The 19,667-nt window shown below is 32.8% G+C and overlaps 1 protein-coding gene across 1 annotated transcript in view; it reads right to left on the bottom strand.

Moving 5' to 3' along the window:
- Window positions 1–19,667, bottom strand: part of EYS (eyes shut homolog) — a 1,534,343-nt gene that overhangs the window by 1,052,936 nt on the left and 461,740 nt on the right. Inside the window, exon 12 of the mRNA XM_041742712.1 lies at window positions 14,362–14,483. Coding sequence (XP_041598646.1) covers window positions 14,362–14,483 — 122 coding nt within the window. The remainder of the gene's footprint in view (window positions 1–14,361; window positions 14,484–19,667) is intronic.

Here is a 19,667-nt window from a genome sequence, read left to right as displayed (position 1 = left end):
AACAAAATTTTAGCCAAAAAAAAAAAATGCGAAAAATAAATTAACCTCACAAAACATACCTAAGATATGTTACAATGTTTTAATGCTGAAGAAAGATGAAGATGTGTTTTCATTATCCACTTTAGGTAACCTGGCAAAGATCTTATCTTCAGAGTAAAATATCTGCATATTCAATATTATAAGGTGCATTCAGGAAATGTGCAAATTATCTTAAAAGTTTATTTTCATATATTTTGGGTGACAAACAATACTGTTTTAGAGAATTGAGAATGATTTCTAATCAAAGCCACTTCAATATTTATGCTAATTTGGGAGAAAATGACCATCTACAAAGAAAAGAAATGACCATAAAGAAAACTAACCACACAGATTTCCAATATACTAGAAAAATCTGTCAATTTATCTGCATGATCAATTCATACAGAATAAAAACATTTTGTATAATAAATGTGGATATATAAGTTTTCATCATTAAATTTGTATTGAGACTCCTCAGTATTAGAAATCGCATAACATTGAACAACTATTTTATCACTGAAAGGGAAAAGAATGGCAGGTAACAAACACAAATAATGGAAAGTGTTGAGTCTGGAGAAAGAAGTCCTACATTCTATATAACTATGGCCATAGCTATGGTAAAAGGCAAATTAGAAACAGTTATAAAAACCCTTTGTCAAAAAAAATATGAATATACATTTCTTTTCATGCTGAAAAGAAATGTATTTGTGGTTTTTTGAATAGTTCACTCAGAGATAATTACAAAAGCACAATTCTGAAAGTCCAAGAAGTAGTAGGAAGGAGGAGGGTGGAAATGAGCTATGAAGAGACACAGGAAATTTTCTGAGTTAATAGATATACTCTATATCTTGATTCTGGTGGTATTTACATGGGCAAATACAATTTATAATTGCCCAAACCCTTTTAATTGTTTATATAATATCTTTATATTTATTATATGTAAACTATACTCTAATTTAAAAGGCAGGGGGCGCCTAGGTGGTTTAGTGGGTTAAGCATCAGACTCGATTTCAGCTCAGGTCATGATCCCTTGTGATTGAGCCCTACTAGGCTCTGCACTCAGCTAGGAGTCTGCTTGGATTCCCTTTCTTTCTCTCTTTCTGCCCTCCATCCCTCAACTCTCTCTCACTCAAATAAATCAATCTTAAAACAAAACAAAACAAACAAAAAACGTATAAACAAATGAATGCCTTATATAGAGGTTGTTCCCTTTCTCTCTCTGTCTCTCACTTTCTCTCTCTCTCTCTTTTTAAAGATTTTTATTTATTTGAGAGAGAGAGCACAAGCTGGTGGAGGAGCAGAGAGAGATGGAGAGGGACAAGCGGACTCCCCATGGAATGGAGAGCCCCGTGTGGGGCTCTATCCCAAGATCATGACCTGAGCTGAAGTCAAACACTTAACCAATGGAGCCACCCAGGCACCCTGAGGCTGTTTCTCTTAAAAGACTGCCCTTCATACTCCCTGGAGAAAAAGGAAACAGCAAAAGAAGATAGGCTACATAGAAAAATGAAAAAAATGCAGGGGACTTATGTACTTGATTAAATTGATATTATTATTTTTAAGAACACAACCTGAAATTCTGATTAATAACCTGTTTAGAAAAAAAGAAAATACAGATATGGCAAAAAAGAATATTAACATTTACATTCTTTCCTTTTTTCCCACTGTTCAATAAAAAATAATTGTATTAGCAAAACCCCTAACCCTGAGTTTTTATTTTGTGCTTGTCATAATCATTTTTCTCACATGCAACATCACATCTGAGGCAAGCGAAGACTGGTATTTCTCAATTCATTTTTAATGAATCACTTCTGTGTATTTGGATTGTTTGGGTTTTATTCTATATTTTTCTTCAATTTTATAATTTCTAGGGCTTTGTATAAAACAAGTCAATAATTTTTTTTTTAAAACAAATGTTAAAGACAAGCAAACAAACCTATTCTAAGTCAATAACGTTTTTCAAATATTTTTTCTACCTATTGGTTTAAGTAATAAAAATGATCTTTAAATATGTTCTTACACAGCTTTGTGAATAAAATTCAAGAGATTTTATGTATATCTATATTAAATTATAAAATTCTGAATAGCCACATTTATATAAAATATTTTAATATCTGCACTCAGAATACATTAGGGTTTTATAATTTGAATTGTATCCCCTAAAGATCTTGAAGTGCTAACCCCCAGGACCTCAAAATGTGACCTCCTTAGGAAATAGGGTCTTTACAAAGGTATTCAAGAGTTAAAAATAGACCTGCCCTACGACCCAGCAATTGCACTGTTGGGGATTTACCCCAAAGATTCAGATGCAATGAAACGTCGGGACACCTGCACCCCGATGTTTCTATCAGCAATGGCCACAATAGCCAAACTGTGGAAGGAGCCTCGGTGTCCATCGAAAGATGAATGGATAAAGAAGATGTGGTTTATGTATACAATGGAATATTACTCAGCAATTAGAAACGACAAATACCCACCATTTGCTTCAACGTGGATGGAACTGGAGGGTATTATGCTGAGTGAAATAAGTCAATCGGAGAAGGACAAACAGTGTATGTTCTCATTCATTTGGGGAATATAAATAATAGTGAAAGGGAATATAAAGGAAGGGAAAAGAAATGTTGGGAAACATCAGGAAGGGAGACAGAACATAAAGACTCCTAACTTGGGGAAACGAACTAGGGGTGGTGGAAGGGGAGGAGGGCGGGTGTTGGAGGGGAATGGGTGACGGGCACTGAGGTGGACACTTGACGGGATGAGCACTGGGTGTTTTTCTGTATGTTGGTAAATTGAACACCAATAAAAGTTAATTAAAAAAAAAATTAAAGTGAGCTCATTAGGGTGTGCCTTAATCCAGTATGACTGATGTTTTAGCCGAAAGGGGAAATGAACAGAGTCATACATACAGTAAGAATGCCATGAGAAGATGAAGGCAGAGACTGCAGTGAAACAACAGATGCTAAGAAACACTAAATATTGCCCTAGCAAACTAATACAAAGTGTATATATGGAACTTTCTGAAGATGGGAAACAACCCGGAACTTGATATATTCTGAAAAATAGCATGGTGCCAGATAAAACTCTTTTCTCCTACTTTTCATCCCAGCTTCAATGAAGTAAGTTAGTTCATTTATGCAAACACTAGTTTTTGAATATGATTTTACTTTATCACTATCTTCAAATAACATAATACCATGCCACATATAACATAAGAGCCTTATTACAAAATACAGTGATTTTTCTGTTCCCTTCCTTTGTACTTTTGTTATCAAAAAGCAATTTTACTTAATCAGTGAATTCTAAAGCCTATCCGTAAGGTTAGAGTTGGTCATAGGATGTATTTACCAGTCAAAGAAAGTATACTTACTCCCTGAGTTATTATTTTTTGTTGAAATTGGAAATATGTCAGGTTCCAACTTTTCCACTGAGATAACTATTTAGTCTTTCATAAATTCGTTGGAACTACAGTGATGACTGCTCTCCCTTGGGAACTGAGGAGTAGGCAGTGACAATATATGTATGGTTTTATTTTAAAGGCAAGACCAGTTCAAAATCATCTAAAACCATAAATTTGGAGTCACACAAACCTGGTTTGATATTTAGGTTTGCCACTTCCTAACACGAAGACTTTGCTAAGTTACTGAAAATATCCAAGTCTTGGTTCTCTCATATGTGAAATGGGCATATACAAAGCCTCACTGAGAGATTTTATTCTAGCATAATATGACACAAATTAGAATTGTCTGGTAAATATAGTCTCATCAATTGCTTGTGTGAATGTAATATTGAATCTGCCCAAAAAATAATTTGACAACATCTATCTAAATCTTGAAGACAGCACAATTTGATCCCGCATTTTTGATTCTAGGAATTTACTGTCCAAATATACAAACATATGCATGCAAAGAGTCACACATAATTAATTTCTCCAAATAATAGTTTATACTGGAAAAGATTAAAAATTGCCTACGTGGTCACAATGTTATGTCCATAAGATAAAGTATCATGTAGCTATCCAAAAAGAAGGTGAAAGGATCTACATACCAACATATATTTTGTTCAAAATTCTGGTTTTTGTAAGGGAAAAATCTTCCATCTGCTAAAAGTAGATACTGTATTGCCATTGCCTGGATTAAAATTCTGTTATGTACCTACTTTAATATTAGTAATTATTTAAATTTTATATAGCAGTTTGGGCTCCTATACACAGAAAAAAGATAAAATAAAAACAAAAGTTTTAAAAATAAAAAAATCCCAAATCTCTAATAATACAACACAATTTTGTATTTTCACTCAATATGTTAAAAACATATTGGCCAACATAGACTTTTACTTCTACTCATTAAATTTTAGACATTTTTTTCAGTTATAGCCATTAAAAAATTATAAATACATCCTTATAAGGAACATGACAAGGACTAATATATAGTGTTTCATAACTTAAGTCATCTAGGATGCATTTATATAAATTGTAAACTGAGAAGAATAAAAAAAAATCATATGGTCAACTGGGAACAAACCTTCATGTTGTCTGAAAGTCTACTTTGTAGTGTCCATAAGAAAAGCAGGCCAAAGCATCAACACGATGCCAATTACACAGACAGCAAAGGAGCCAGATGCTGTTGGCAAAACATGCTCCAGAGTGTGGCATCTGGGTCCAATAACTGCCATACAGAGCCCCATCTGTAGCTAAAGCTGTTGACTCTGCTTTGGGGGAAGAAAAATCAGAAATAAAGAAGGCAGTTAAATTCTAAACCATGCCAGGAATAGCAGAAGGCAGGTTGCAGTCAGCATTCAAATTACATCCCTAGCCCATTTTGCTTTTTAATGTCTTGAAACTGTGTAAACATTAAACTATGTTAACTCCAGTTGTTTAGAGATGAGCACTTATAGGTGAGTTCAGAAACTTAGAACACATAGATCATCTAAAGAGATTTGATATTCCAGCAAGTACTCATTTTCCTAACATTTTTGATCTCAAAAATATGAGCATATAGTCAATGAAATGCAATTTTCATTTGATCTATTAAAATGTATGCTATGTTAAACACTCATTATGGAATGCAACGTGAATTTCTTCAAAAGCAATTTAAGAATCTTCATTGAAATTTCTTATAAGTTTACTTTGGACCGACTCTTCACAAAATGAAGTAAGATATTCGTTGTATCTTTTACTAAGAGTCCTGAAATTTTTGTTCAGTGAAAATTTGTGAGAAACTTTCAAGAGCTCCAAACTGTAAACTTTCTTAGCTACAAAGAATAATGCAACGTCTTTAGTGGTCTTAATTTACTGTACATATAAATATAAAAAGTGAAATGAATTGATATCAATATGTTCATGAGATTCATCATTTATAAAATGAAGCTCTAGTCTAATTCATACATATATTTTTGAAAAAAGGGTAAATGTTGAGAATAATAAAAACGTGATATTTAGAGTTTACATCAAGAAATGAGCTGAATACTTTGTGTACAGAATAATAATAGTTATACCACAGAGTTCTGTAAGGTATAACTATTTTTATTCATACTTTCTAGATTAAAGAAAACAAACAACCCTGAAAGCTTAAGGATATAAATAAAATTCCTTAATCCAATTCACACTAATCTTTAAGGATAGAACCAAACTTGATATCCTATATAGAGATGCTCCGACTCTAGAACCTATACTTTCTCAGTCTCTGCCTCTGTCCTCTCTCTGTCCCATATAAATAATATAAAATATAATTTGGTATAATCACTTTAGTAATGGTAGAGGAAAGACTTCTGAAAATCTACTCTTCCTTAAAAGAAACAAGGACACTGACAACATAGTCCAATCAACTTTCTCAGAACTCTGTAAATAAAATAAAGGCTTGCAAAAATCTGAGGAGTGTTCATTGAAGAAAAATGGTTGACTCTCGTAAGCATAGTCACTGTTGTAGTGGTTACTTGCAGTATTCTTATTACCCTTTCCCCAGCTCTGCAATAGGCTTGAAAACCAATAGCACTGCAATTATGGCATCTGTGAAATCAGCAGCCAAACATCCACTGAGGGGCAGGACAGGTTTGGAGCTCATCCAAAAGACCTTCCGAGGAATGTCATTATTTTATGGGTCTAGTAACTGTATGAAAAGTTCCATTTTCAGGAATACATATTATTTGACCTGACACAAAGCTTATTCTTTTCAAAAAGCCCTATATAAAGGGCATTAATAACACTCAATGGTCATTGCCTAAAATTGTAGTTGTTGAGATGATGATTCTAGTTAAGACTAAGAAGCAGCTGACCAATATACTTAAAAGTAAAAAGTGGGGAATGAGATGTCCATCGAGGTCTTTGAAAATCTCGACCTATTTTTGGGAAATTAGAAGATAACACAACATGAAAGTCTGCACAGATCTAAGAAAGACATGAAAAGACCTTAATCTCTTATCTTTGACCTTGAGCCTCTATGCAAGCAGATACTGGAGAATGAGACAGAGCTTTAAAATGCCTGGCTGAGTGATAAAACAGAGTCCCTCAGTAAGGCTAGGAGACTTACTAGTTTGAGGAAATTACAGAAAACCTCTGTTAAACCTTCTGTTGACCACTAGATTAGCCAAGCTGAGACTTGAATAGCCACAAGTGATAAAGAAAATGATTTATAGAACTATTTCAGAAAAATGACTAAACAAGCAATAGCAGAAACAACAAACAATAAAAAATGCAGTAACAACTGTAAAGAAGTAGGATCTGATTTTGAAATTTGCCATATTATACTGTTTAAAAGTCAAGTGTTCGTAAGCAATTATGAGTAATACAGAGACAGAAACGTATGACACATATATAGAAATGAAGCAATCAGTAGAAACTATCCCTGAGGAAGCTAAAAAAATAAAAAAAGTAAAATAAATTGGACTTACTTGACACAGATATTAAATCAGCTAAAATAAATGTATTCAAAGAAAAATAGAAGCCATATCTAAATAATTAAAGAAAGCAGGGCACTCAGATGGCTTACTCAGTTAAGCTTCCAACTCTTGATTTCTGCTCAGGTCATGATCTCATGGTGCTGAGATAGACCCTCTCTTCACCCTCCACACTGGGTGTGGAGCCTGCTTAAGATTCTCACACACCCTCATCCTATGCCCCCTCCTCCCACCTGCATGCATGTACATGCACACTCTCTCACAATAATTAATTAGTTAATTAACTAAATGTGAGATTAATGTTTTGCCAATTTGATAATATAAAGAGATATGAATTATAAATAAGACCACAATAGAAATTCTGGAGTTAAGAGTACAAAAAATAAAAATTAAAAGTTACTAGAGGGCATACCACTAGATTTAAGTTGGTAGAAGTAAGCAGTGCATTTGGAGATAAATCAACTAGAATTTCTTTTGAAGGTCAATTTAATTTTATTTTCTCACAATAATAGACAAGTGTCTCCACACCATTTATTGCCATCAATGCCCTATGGATTTACCTCCTTTCTTGTCTACTAACTTTACGTATGCTGATGTCTCCATTTCTGGACTTTGATTATATTCTATTGCTCTATCTGCTCTATTTATGTCTCTATCTGCTCTATTTATGTCTAACCACTCTGTTTTATATACAACACATTGTTATATACATAACACTAGGAGAGAATCACCACTTTCTCATCCCCATCCTCCTTTCTTGTCTTTACTGTTCTTGTACTTTCTCTTCAGGATGAATTTTATTTACTTTTATTTTTTTTAGCATAAATAGACATACTATTTTTATTACAAGAATAGAAATTCTACCACCACTAATAATATTGAACAAATTTTTCTTTTTTCTTTTTTTTCTTTCTTTTTTTTTTAATTTATTTATGATAGTCACAGAGAGAGAGAGAGAGAGAGAGAGAGAGAGAGATGCAGAGACATAGGCAGAGGGAGAAGCAGGCTCCATGCACTGGGAGGCCAATGTGGGATTCGATCCCGGGTCTCCAGGATCGCGCCCTGGGCCAAAGGCAGGCGCTAAACCGCTGCGCCACCCAGGGATCCCAATTTTTTCTTCTTTAAAATTTAAATTTAAATTCCATTTTCCAACATATAGTAGGACACCCAATGCTCATCCCATAAATCAATTAAGATTATTGATCCTGAAGATCAGAAAGAAAAATGAAAAGAGTCTCAGAGACATGTGGGACACCAGAAGAACATTAATATACACATGTGAGAGTTCTAGAATCAGAAGAGAGAGAGAAAAATAAATAAATATTTGAAGATATAAAGGCCAAACTTTCTAAATTTGATGAAAATTATTAATATAGATAGTAGATTAAAATATTAATCTATACTCCATGAAGCTCAATGATCTTTAGGTAAAATAAATTCAGACATAGAAGGCTAATCACATGACAGTCAAACTGTCAAATGACAAAGAATTTTGGTAGCATTAAAAGAAAATGATTCATTATATACAAGGGATCCTCAGTACAATTAAGATTTGACTTATAGGAAACCATGAGTCCAGAGGTACTTTAAGTCCTGAAAGTAAAAGACTGTAAGCTATCTCTTAAAGCTATCCCTTACATGAAAGGAGAAATTAAAACATTCCCAGTAAAAACAGAACTGAGAGAATTCATCATCAGCAGACCTGCCCTATAGGAAATAGTAAAGAAAATCTTTTACTTTAAGATGAAAAGATACTATACAGTAATCTGAATTCACACACAGAAATAAAGAGCACTGTAATGGTAACTATATAGGTAAAAACAAAAGACAGTATAAAAGTATTTTTGCTTTCTACTCTCTTCATTTCCTATCTGATTTAAAAGAGTGCATAAAACAATACTATAAAATTGTGTTGATAAGCTTATAATTAATAATAGCCTAAAGGAGGTGGAAGAGATTGAAGCAATGGTGGAGCAAAGTTTTTGTGTATTACTGAAATTAAGTCAGTATTAATACTATGTAGGTTGTTTTAAGTTAAGAAGTTAATTACAATCTATAGGATAACCACTAAGAAACTAAGTAAAAAGGTATAGTAAAAATAAAAAGGAAATTAAATTGTAATACCAGAAAAAACCTAACACAAGAGAAGGCAATAATGGAATAACAGAGGAACAAAAAAGATAAAACATATTTAAAATAAAAGGAAATCACATATATAAACTGAATTCATAGGCAGCCCGTGTGGCTCAGTGGTTTAGCACTGCCTTCAGCAGAGGGCGTGATCCTGGAGACCTGGAATTGAGTCCCACATCAGGGTCCCTGCATGAAGCCTGCTTCTGCCTGTGTCTGTGCCTCTCTCTCTCTCTCTCTGTCTCTCATGAATAAATAAATACAATCTTAAAAAAATAAAAAATAAATAAACTGAATTCATTAGTAAAGTCAAATTTAAATTAAGTAGATATTTTAATAAAGATAATAGATAGAATGGATTTTTAAAAGCAGTCAAATCAGTCTATAAGTTTTATATTCAAAGTCACAAATAGGTTAAAAATAAAAATATATACTATGCCATCCATAATAAAAAAAAAAATCTAAGAAAAATCCAAGATGGCTATACTAATATCAGGCAAAGTAAATGTGCAGAAAAAAAAAATTATGATAAAGAAGGACATTTTATAAATATTTAAGTCCATCAGTAAGATCTAACAATCAGATCTTAGATCCTTAAGATCTAACTTAAGTAAATGAAATAAAATGTGGCAGATTGAAAGGATTAATAAATAATTCAACAATAACAATTGCAGACTTTATAATGGATAGAACAAGTTGGCAGAAGATGCAAGATGTAGAAGACTTGATCAACATATAAATCAACTATACTTAAAAAATCCTTAGAGAACATTTTACATAACAACTGTAGATACACATTCTTGTCAAATACATATAGAACTATGTTAGGTTATAATATATGCCTCAGTAAATTTTAGTTTATTTAAAGACTTATTTATTTGAGAGAGAGATGGAGACAAAGCATGAGCTGCGGGGAAGAGAGACAGAGGGAGAAGGAGAAGCAGGCTCTCTGCTAAATGAGCCTGATGAGGGGCTCAATTCGAGGACCCTGGGATCATGACCTGAGCTGAAGTCAAAGGCTTTAACCAAGTGAGTCGCCCAGGTGCCCCTATGCCTCAGTAAATTTTAAAATATTTAACTCACACAAAATAAGTTTTCTTGCTACAATAAAAGCAGAAATCATAAGAAATATAGGGAATTCACAAGTAAGTAAAAATTAAATGACACACTCCCAAATAACCAATGAGTCAAGAATAAAACACATGGGAACTAGGAAATATTTTGAGATAAATGAAAATGAATATACAAACCATAAAAAAAAATGAGATGTAGCTAAAGCAGTGCTTGAAGTGAAATTTACAACTATAAACACCTGTATTAAAAAAGAACAGAGATCTCAAATCAATCATGTCACCCTTCACCTAAAGAAACTAGAAAAAGAAAACTAAACCCAGAGCAAGCAGAAGGGAGAAGATAATTAGATTAATGAAATAGAGAATAAAAAAGACAGAAAAACAATGAAAGTCAAAATTGGTTCATTCAAAGGACAGACCAGTACTGAACTTGATTGGCCAAAGGCATTATAACCATATATGTAATATTATTTGGCAATAAAAAGGGATGAACTACTGATACTTGGCACAGCATAAGCCTTGAAAACATAACAAGTGTGGTAAGTTGCTCCAAAAAAATCGCATATTGCATGATTCCATTTATGTGAAATGTGCAGAACAGGTAAATCCACAGAGACAAAACACAAATTAGTGGTTTTCAAGGCCTAAGGTAGGAGAGCAGGGCCGGGGAGGGCGGGGGGGGGGGGAACCACTCATGAGTGTGGATATGAAAATGTTCTAAAACGGGGCGCCTGGGTGTCTCAGTGGTTGAACATCTTCCTTTTTGGCTCAGGGCGTGATCTCAGAATTCCAGGATCGAGTCCCGCGTCGGGCTTCTTGTATGGAGCCCGCTTCTTCCTCTGCCTGTGTCTCTGCCTCTCTCTGTGTGTGTTCTCTCATGAATAAATAAATAAAATCTTTAGGAAAAAAAGTTCTAGAGGGATCCCTGGGTGGCTTAGCGGTTAAAGCGTCTGCTTTGGGCTCAGCGCATGATTCTGGAGTCCTGGGATCCAGTCCCACATCCGGCTTCCTGCATGGAGCCTGCTTCTCCCTCTGCCTGTGTCTCTGCCTCTCTCTCTCTCTCTGGGTCTCTCATGAATAATTAAAAAAATAAAATCTTTAAAAAAAATAATAAATTTTTTAAAAGTTCTAAAATGAGGTAGTGTAATAGTTTTTCTCTTTGAATATATTAAAAACTCCTGAATTGTACTCTTTCAAAGAGTGACTTATAAAGTATGCAAATTATGTTTCAAAAAATCTATGAAAAATAATTTCCTTGATAAGGAAATTCCTAAATTGTGAGCCATCATATTTGTATATAACACATGTAATATACAAATTATGTTCACTTCACTGACAGCGTTTAGTGAACCTTCTCTTTTTGCAACCTGCTAAAGCCAATATTAATATAATATTAATATTAACGCATAATCTTTAAAATCACAAAGAAGAAATACAATTAGAAAGACATACTCCATCTGGACTTCTAAAAAAGTAAAACAGTATCTGGAAGTAAAATCAGTAATCAAAAATCTGAGAAATGATAAAATGACTGAGAGTTTGTGTTAAGTGGCAGTTTTCTGATACATTTATAAATTTCAGTCATTAAGAGTTCACAATTAGTGGTGTCAGAGTTATTTAAAGACTGATTATGTCTCATGAATATTAAAAAAAAGTATTTTTAAATAAACCTTATAAATTTTGTTGCTTATTTTGTTTTATATCTTTAAGATATCTACATCAAATAGCAATTATCTAAATAAAAGTATTGTGTTGGATAATAAATTAATATTGGAGTCTTCTCGTTCTATTTGATACACATTATGAAAATAATATATTTTGGACAAATAAATGGGAAACATAAGTGATATATTTCACATAAACACAAACATCATATATTTTTCTCTACACATGTATATGATACAGTATTTTGAGAAAGAGAAAGCTAAACTACCAGCAAGGATATCCAGGAGCTGGCCAGGCACTACAAACTAGGTTTACAGCTAGATCTTGGTGTTCTCCTGCTGAACATTTAAACAGATAATTTCACAGAACATCAAAATGAGACAGAACTACTCCATGACCCTGATTTATCATTACAAAGATAAGCCTACTCTGTAATAATATCTAAATACAGACAAAAACTTGAATATTATCTACACCACAACAATAGCCAAACATTCTCCTACCATGGTTGATATAAATGGTTGCTGTCTCTTTAGAGACTTTGGTTTTCACCTCTGTCCAATCTTCCTTTCTTCTAGGTAAGATTTATTATGAATGTAGATAATCCTTCCCACTTCCTGAAGGTCTCCTTATCCAGGCCAAAGGCCTACTTTCTGAAACCCTCTCCAAAATTATATGTCATAAGCTCGAACCTCTAAGTCCTTTCCAACATCCTTTTACTGAAACGTCACATGGATTTACATACTGTGTGTTGTCCCTCATGGCAATAAGTTATTAACCCAACTTTTTCAACCACGCATATGTTTCTGCTGGGGTTTGTCTAGAGGTGACTGACAGTCTGAGTATACACAAACACAAATGCATAAACAAATTATCTTAGGAATTATAGAAAAAGCTGAACCCTAAAAAGCATATATCAGAATCTTTCATATACATTGTATATTACACATTGTAGGTTATAATTAATAGTCATTTAAGAAAAATAAATATAGACAACTATGAGAAGTTTTTCTTTCCTAGCTCAACAAAAGTTGATTGTTTCTCTTAAGATATACATAGATGGGAAGGCATATTAATTTGTGATGACATCAATTTCAATAATTAATAGTGTCACAAAAAATAGCTCTGGATTTTTGGATTTTTATATATTTTAAACTAATGTCAACTACTGGTACTGTGAGCTTTTCTATATAAAAAAATGTTCATTTTTTTTCTTTTACTGTCATTGAAATATAAATTAAACTATGGCCAGATATTTCAGAATTGTCTTTAAATGAAATAAACTGCCTGGTGTTGATCAGTCTGGATTTTATATCCCATTTCAGTCACCAAAAATGAGAATATTTTTGACAAAATATTTGTCAAAACCATGCTTGAGATATCCAGAATCATCAATTGTAATCATACGATGAAATAGTGTATGAGTTATTTTAGAGGATGCTCTGAAATCATCTTGATTTATCCCTGAAAAAATAATCATCTAAGTATTTTTGTATTCAATTAATCTGCTTCTGTGACAAGAAGAAAATCATTCTAATTACAGTATACCTGGTTCTGCATCTACTTGAGAGACCTGAAGTATACCAAACAAGTTAAAAATGAAAGCTATTTTACCAATATATATTTGGTTATTAAACTTTTGGAATAAGAGCAGTAGCTATAAAAAAAAAAAAAATTAAAAAAAAAAAAAAAAGAGCAGTAGCTATTCAGAATTTCTATTAAGAGCTTCTTCAGATTTCTCATCTAAAAAACTAATACAGGGACGCCTGGGTGACTCAGTGGTTGAGCATCTGCCTTTGTCTCAGGCTGTGGTCCTGGGGTCCCAGAATCGAGTCCCACCTTGGGCTCTTTGCAGGGAGCCTGCTTCTCCCTCTGCTTGTGTCTCTGCCTCTCTCTGTGTGTCTCTCATGAATAAATAAATAAAATCTAAAAAAAAAAAAAGATAAAACAAAAAAACTAATACGACTGGATTATGGAAAGTATGGACTAATTAATGTAAAAATGTATCAATATTCTGGTGAAAGTAATCCAAATTTGTGATAATCTCTAGGTAATAAAGTGAAAGTTTTAATTCAACAGACCCACAGAGGAGTCATATACTCCTTTGCAGTTGTACTCTCTTTGCATGGAATGATCCAAAACACTGATATGATAAAAGTACATTTTGAAGAAGTAAATGCATTTGTAACATGTGCTATATCTGGGCATTGCATTTCCAAGTTTAATCTTGTTTATTACTTTTTTAAAAAAATATTTTATTTAACTGAGAGAGAGAGAGAGAGAGATAGCACAAGCAGGGGGAGTGGCAGGCAGAGGGAGAGGGAGAAGCAGGTATCCCACTGAGCAGGATCCTGACGGGAGCCAAAGGCAGATGCTCAACTGACTGAGCCACCCAGGAGCCCCGTGTTTATTACTTTTTGACACAAATTTCAAATAAATGTTGGCACTATCTTGTCAAGAAATAGTTCTTCATCTAGAGATCATTATTTTACTCAATGAGTGAAAAGTGAAAATAATGTCTGGAATTATCCCAAGGACACTGAACAGTTCAAGTAATTTCATGAAGAAAATGATAAATACTTACTGATAGCTGTTGTAAAGGTCAGTACAGGTAGAATTGTTCTTACAAGGATTCATTTTGCAGTCATTGGATTCTTGTTCACAAAAACTTCCTTCCCAACCAGTTAAGCACACACACTGGTAGCTCTAAGGGAATAGGAAAATTATACAGCCTTTGGGGTATTTCTTGCTATTAAATATAGTTATTATTCCTCGCTATGTTGCTCTCTGTCATTTTTTGCCTATTTTAACTTTTATAGCATATCAATATTTCCCCCAAATTACTTTTACCACAATTTAAAAACAATGTGAACAGTATTCTTTAGTATCTAATTCAGTAACACTAAATATGCATAATGCTCACAATACAATACTGGTTTTGTTAAACATCTTAATATAAAAATCATATCAGTAATATGATGGTTAGTGATTGTATAAAACTAACTAAATACATCACTCAGCTCACAAGTTAAAAAAAATATGTAACTACAACAAATAAACCTTCTGACAGTTTTGTTGCATTATTTACAAATAATCTATGTCAATACAGTATTGCTGGTCAACTAAAGTTGCAAAATTTTGTATACCATTTTTCTAACAGATAAAATAGGCCTATAACAAATATTCAAAATATTAAAAGTAAAATCACTTTTCCAGGATTGGGAACAAACAAAAGAAAACATCTCAAAGCACTGTAGAACAATAATTTATATATTAAAAATACTTTCTTTTTAAAAAGATTTTATTTATTTATTTGACAGAGTACGGGAAACGGCAGGCAGAGGGAGAGGGTAAAGCAGGCTACGCCCTATTCATGGAGCCCTATGTGGGCTTGATCCCTGGGATAATGACCTGAGCCTAAAGCAGAAGCTTAACCGACTGAGCCAGCCAGGCCCTTCTAAAAATACTTTCAAAGAATGAGGCTCTTGTAAAAAAAAAATTGGGACTCTTAACATTTAGAGATTCTAGATCTAGAAGAATAAAAAGCACTAAAATCAGTGTTAGCTGTTCTCTTCATCTTCACTGTTCTATATAATAGCAACTAGCCACACGTGGTTATAGAGCATTGATATGTGGCTGGTATCAACTGAAATGTGATTGAATTTTGAAGATTTAGTACAAAAAAAAGAATGTAAATCATTTTACTAATAATTTATTACTTACATGTTATAATGGTAATAATTTGAATATGAAGAGTTAAATAGAACATATTAAAATTGATTTCACCTGTTCCTTTAACTTTTTTTTTAACGTGGCTACTAGGAAATTTAAAACACACACACACAGGTCTCATTGCTTTTCCATTAGACAGAGCTGTGCTAGATGAAGGCAATCCAGTGTCTCCATTTGCAAATAGAGTTAAGAAGTCTACATAGTTATACGCACATATATGTGGAGCAGGAGCTCCCTGAGATTAAAGAACTTGTTCTACTTTAATACATTCCAGCTTCTTGAAGATGTCTGGCACCTAATAGATACTTAATACATGTTGGTTGAACACATGAAAAAGAATAAATATGATAAGAAAGGTAATGTAAAATCTGAAGCAAATAAAACAGATTTCAAAAGGATTCTATATGTTTGCCAGGCGGATAGCAAATTTCTTTGTACATTACAGTCCAACAACATATTAATCAGAGAAACAAATAAATTCATGCTCTATGTACTTGCATTAGGTTATAATAATTCAAATATATGAGAAGTGCCACTGGTTTAATAGGGCCAATTGGTTTGCCATGGCTTGTGAGCAGCTGAAAAGCAGAGGATGAGAGCCACCACATTGTCAACACCGGGCTTTATTCTTGACATATGTGTTAATTCTCCAGAGTACTCATTAATACTACTCATGATTTGCTGGATTTTAGCAGTAATTTTCTCACGCATTGTGGTCTCTACATTGTTAATGTTCTCAGTGAGTTTGGTTGTATTTGGAAAGTTTTCACTGATTGTATTTAGCTCATTATTTTTCCTTCCCTTTTTTGTAAGCATTGAAAAAGGACTTACATGAAAATTGATGTAAAAATAACATTTATCTTATTTTATATTTTACTTATTTATTCATGAGAGACACAGAGGGAGAGGCAGAGACATAGGCAGAGGGAGAAGCAGGGCCCTGCAGGGAGCCTGATGCGGGACTGAATCCCAGACCCTGGGATCGCCACCTGAGCCAAAGACAGATGTTCAATAACTGAGCCACCCAAGCATCCCAATTATATTTATTTTAAATGAAAGCAATTCTACAGTAAGCAAAGGAAGTGTCTTCTGTGGGTAAATGGAGAAACTACCCAATCAGTGATGGAAATTAAGGTGGAGAGGGATGGATAACATATGCATAAATCTGTCGGACAAATGAGGTGCTCTGTTCACTTTCTAAGAGGTACGAATCATTTTTGTAAAGACAAATACACAAGTTTACTGCTGGTTTTTATTTTGACATCTCAGTAATAATTTGAAACTAATTTAGCAAGTGATTCAAAAAGCCAATCATATATCTTTCCCATTAAAGCCATGCATTCCTTAAAAGCTAATAATTATTGGTGTTCTTGATGATTTAATAATAGGTAGAAAATTATCATCAATTTAATGGTATAATTATCATTAAAGTGTCAGGTACCACGGCAGTGATCTCTAGATATGAAATCTGTATGAAAAGGAAATGTTAAAAAAATCAGGGAAATAGATTTTTAAAATATTAAACATTAACAATATAAATTTTGAAGAAAGCAGAAATGAATATGTACTAGAGACAACCCAGAGTTCAAGTATTTCTATTAATCCATTGCTTACTTAATTCAGAAGCATTTTCCTGAATTGAGACACTTTGCACAAAGCGCTTTCCCATTCAATATTGAAAAGTTAATTAATTCCAGTAATTTTAAATAATAAAGATAGAATACTATTTTTAAACCATATTACCAAAAACCATATTGTCCAAAAATAATGAAAGAGAGTAACCAGAGATTTTGGAAGCTCTCCAGACCTATGCTGAATAAGTATAAAGAAAATTCATCTAGGTAGGAAGATGAAGAGTAAATTTTAAAAGCATCCGAGAAATAATTACACATTACCTTCAAAGGGCCAAGGCTGATACCTTACTTCCCAGTAGTAGAAGCAAGAACCCAGTAACAAATATCCTAACAGAGTGAAAGAAAATAACTATCAACCTAAAAGTCTATGCCCAGTAAAATATATCCTTTTTAGGAATGGAGAATAAACACATTTAAAAAAAAACAACATCTGAGAATGTATTGCAGTGTTTAAGGTTGTGGATACTTGGTGATAGCCAGCCAGGATTTGAACGGGGCTCCATGAATTATTAGCTATGTAATTATAATAATGTATATTGAATCTTAAGGAACATCAGAAATAATGGTACCTGATTGATAAGGGTGTGAGGATTAAATGAGTACTTAGTATAGAACTTCATTTGATATCTGATTTACAGGAAGATACCAGTAAACTTCAAATAAAATGTTCTTTGGAGGAGGGAGGGGCAGAGAGAGCAGGCAAAAGAGAATCTTAAGCAGGCTCCATGCCCAGTGCAGAACCAACTTGGGGTTCAGTCTCATGATCCTGATATCATGACCTGAGCCAAAATCAAGAGTTGGACACTTAACAGACTGAGCCTATCAGTCACCCCTAAAATGTTCTTTTATCCAGTGAATTATTCAGGTAGTCAGAACTATTCCTCAGTCTCTGATTCCTGCTTCTTTGACATTTTCCCATGTGAAATACTGTTGCTCACGTCCCCCAAACCCAGCTTCCAAAGTTTATTGTCTTCTCAAGGTTAAAACAAAGGTCACATTCTACCTGAACCTTGATCATTTCCTACAGTATACTTTCCTCTCATAATTACTATTTATCTTTCTTGATACTTTTAAAGTACATTAGTTACTCATATGCATATTCTATTTTCCACTTAGTACTTATGTATTTAAAAATATTTTATTGTGTTTTTTTCTACTGTAAAATATAAATGAAAAATATAAATTCTAAGAAGGCAGGAACTTAATGTTTTTTGTTCATTTATCATCAGTATTTGGAATACTGTCTTATATTTGACTAAAAGAATGGATGTTAAAACATAAGATATATATGATACTAATTGGTAATAATATAGCCATAGTGAATATTTTGTTTAGGAACTTTTTAGATATTAAATCATCTCATTTTGCCAACAAGAAAGATTATATTTTAATATATTTAAATAACCCTTCAAATAAACATTCAACTAAAAACAAGTTCTATAAGGATTGGAAATCCCAATAAAAGAAAAATTGGGTTAGTTCCATTATGTAAAATGTTTACATACTGAGATCATTATACTTGATTCAATCTTAGTGACAAAATTTCTTACAAAAATATTTCTTATGTAAAACTTACTTTTAGAGTCCTAAAAATTTAGATACACACCAAAAGAATAAAAATAACAAAATTTTCAAATTGTGGTCTCTTTTCAGACTCATTACTCATATCTAGGCAGAATAACAAAGATTTTTTTCTTTAATGAAATTTTTAAGAAATGAAGTAAAACTCATAATAAAGTCAATCTTTGTAAGAATAACAAGCTCTGCCTATTGACTTATAGTCTGTTTCCTTTTAATGTTATTTTTTTAATTCATTTTAATCTATAAAGATTTACAAAATTGGCTATAGGCAAAAAGATTGCCAAATACTGCATATAATGATGCTCAGGATTAGATAAATGCAGTAATATTTATTCTTAAAAACAAACAAAACTATATTAATATGATTTCTTCAACTACAGAAATGATTTATCTTAGCGATTTAAATCTAAGGTGAAATAATATGTATTATTCTGACAGAAAGTTAATGGAATATTTAAAAACGATTTCTGTAAAAAGTTATAAATGCTGAATTTGATTGAACATATTTTGAAACAAGGCAATGAAAATACATGTTAAATTGAGTGGTACTTTCAAGGCAGAACTGTTTTAGAAAAACAGTTTCTTTAACTTGGGGAAATGTAATATATGAAGAGAATGAAAAGCCATGTTAGATGTGAAGGTTGATAGGGCATAAATCAAACTATATTGACCTTTTAAAAACACTTTCTAAAGGAAATATAAAACTGTAAGAAACTTAGTCATGTTTTCATGCAATGATTTTTTTTTGTTAATAATAAGAAAAGCAGATTAGTATTCTAGTACTTTTTCTAAATGAGGAAATGGCTTTAAGTATAAATTTCCACTTTCATTACAATTAATTCTTTCATTATAATTAATTCACTATAATTTAGTTCTCTTCTTAAATGTCTTTCCTTCGTAAACTATTTGCCTTCCTTTCCAAAGGGTTTCCTTACCTTTAACA

This window comes from Vulpes lagopus, chromosome 1 (genome assembly GCF_018345385.1).
Source record: "Vulpes lagopus strain Blue_001 chromosome 1, ASM1834538v1, whole genome shotgun sequence".
Classification (NCBI taxonomy): domain Eukaryota; kingdom Metazoa; phylum Chordata; class Mammalia; order Carnivora; family Canidae; genus Vulpes; species Vulpes lagopus.
The sequence above is the reverse complement of the archived record's forward strand: the minus strand, read 5'-3'. Positions and strand labels throughout refer to the sequence as shown.